The sequence below is a fragment of the Triticum dicoccoides genome, unplaced genomic scaffold (genome assembly GCF_002162155.2).
Source record: "Triticum dicoccoides isolate Atlit2015 ecotype Zavitan unplaced genomic scaffold, WEW_v2.0 scaffold199349, whole genome shotgun sequence".
Classification (NCBI taxonomy): Eukaryota; Viridiplantae; Streptophyta; class Magnoliopsida; order Poales; family Poaceae; genus Triticum; species Triticum dicoccoides.
In genome coordinates, this window is record NW_021233611.1 from 1 (window position 1) to 1537 (window position 1537).

General features: G+C 59.5%; 1 protein-coding gene across 1 annotated transcript; it reads left to right on the forward strand.

The window, feature by feature from the left end:
- Positions 1–4: 4 nt before the first annotated feature.
- Positions 5–461, forward strand: LOC119345018 (dirigent protein 1-like; the record flags this gene model as incomplete). The annotated part of the gene is made up of 1 exon (XM_037615265.1): positions 5–461. A coding segment is annotated over one exon (396 nt), but the record flags the coding sequence as incomplete, so codon positions are not given.
- Between the last annotated feature and the right edge of the window lie 1076 nt (positions 462–1537).

Genomic DNA, 1537 nt, shown 5'->3' on the forward strand with positions numbered 1-1537 from the left:
GACGGAGGGCCCTAGCCTGACGTCGAAGGCCGTCGGCCGGGCACAGGGCACGTACGTGCTGGCCGCCATGGACGCCCCCGTGCTGGCGGTGAGCGTGACGGTGGTGATCACCGAGGGGCCGTACAACGGGAGCACCCTTGTCATCGCCGGCCGCGACGACATCTCCCAGGAGGTGAGGGAGCTCGCGGTGGTCGGCGGGACGGGGCAGCTCCGGCCGGCCACCGGGCACGTGGTGTGGAGGTCGGCCGAGGACGTGTCAGCGGTGTACATGGTGCTGGAGCTGGACGTGCACGCGACGGTACCGAACGGCGCTGCTGCTGGTCGTCGTCATGGATGGGGCTGGCCGGCCGCCGCCGAGGGCATCAGGAACATGTCGGCCGGTTTGTCCGCTGATTCCTAGAACAAGTCTGCCATTGTCGCCACTTGTAAAACTCAACATCTCTACCACAAAAATAAATACTGTACTGGTTTTGCCGGTTTTAGGATCAATCGATTTGGGAGAGAAGACGATGCGGTGCGTAGCTTTCAGGCCGAGGCTGGGTTAAAAACTTGCGCACCTCGCGTAGTACGTGATTAACTCGCTACTACGTAGTACTTTTTTGTTACGCGTCAAGAACCTGAACATACTACTGTAGTAGAATTAAACTTCCATCTCAGCTTCTTGGACTTCTTTGTGCTGCACTCCCACCTATGAGCAGCGAGCAGCCTAACCACAACTTGTCATTTCAGCTTCCTAGCCTAGCTGCTCTCAAATCACACGCCAATGGCCAGGCACCGCCTGCTCCTTGCCGCCGCCGTCGTTCTAGCCCTCGCCGCCGCATCCATCGCCGACGACGCGCGCTAGATTCTCCTACGCATGTACATGCACAACGTCTTCGGCCCGCCGGGCCAGAGGGTGGTGCTCATCGTCAAGGGTGCCGGCCCGATGAATCCGTCCTTGCCGCCGGAGCACTACTTCGGCGAGACGTACGCGTTCGACGAATCCCTCACCCAGAACCGGAGCTCCTCGTCCAAGCAGGTGGGCCGCGCGGAGGGCACCGCCATGCTGGCGTCCATGCGGCACCCGGTGTACCTGGTGAACATGGTGATGCTGCTCACTGGCGGGGAGTACGACGGGAGCACCATCGTCGTGGAGGGCCGGCACGACGCGTCCAAGAAGGAGAGGGAGCTGGCGGTGGTCGGCGGCACCGGGGAGTTCCGGCTGGCGTCCGGCTACGTCAACTGCACCACGGCAAGGGAGGAGAAGAAGTTCACCGTCTACGAGCTCAACGTCAACGCCACCATCCCCGGCGATGACAGCGAGCCAGAGCCTGATACGGGGAGGCGACGCCGACGAATCCCTCGTTTCTGAGCCACGCTAAAAATACTAATGGACGCGTGTAATACTTGATGGAAATCGTTAGCTTGGATTAATTCCTCGAATAGTTTGAGAGAACCGGCGATATCATGCATGCATGTTCGGTTTATGATGAAAGAGGCAGGGCCATTTTATCGCTCAAGCCTCAAATTATAGTGAATGGAGAGGTCCTACTTTGAC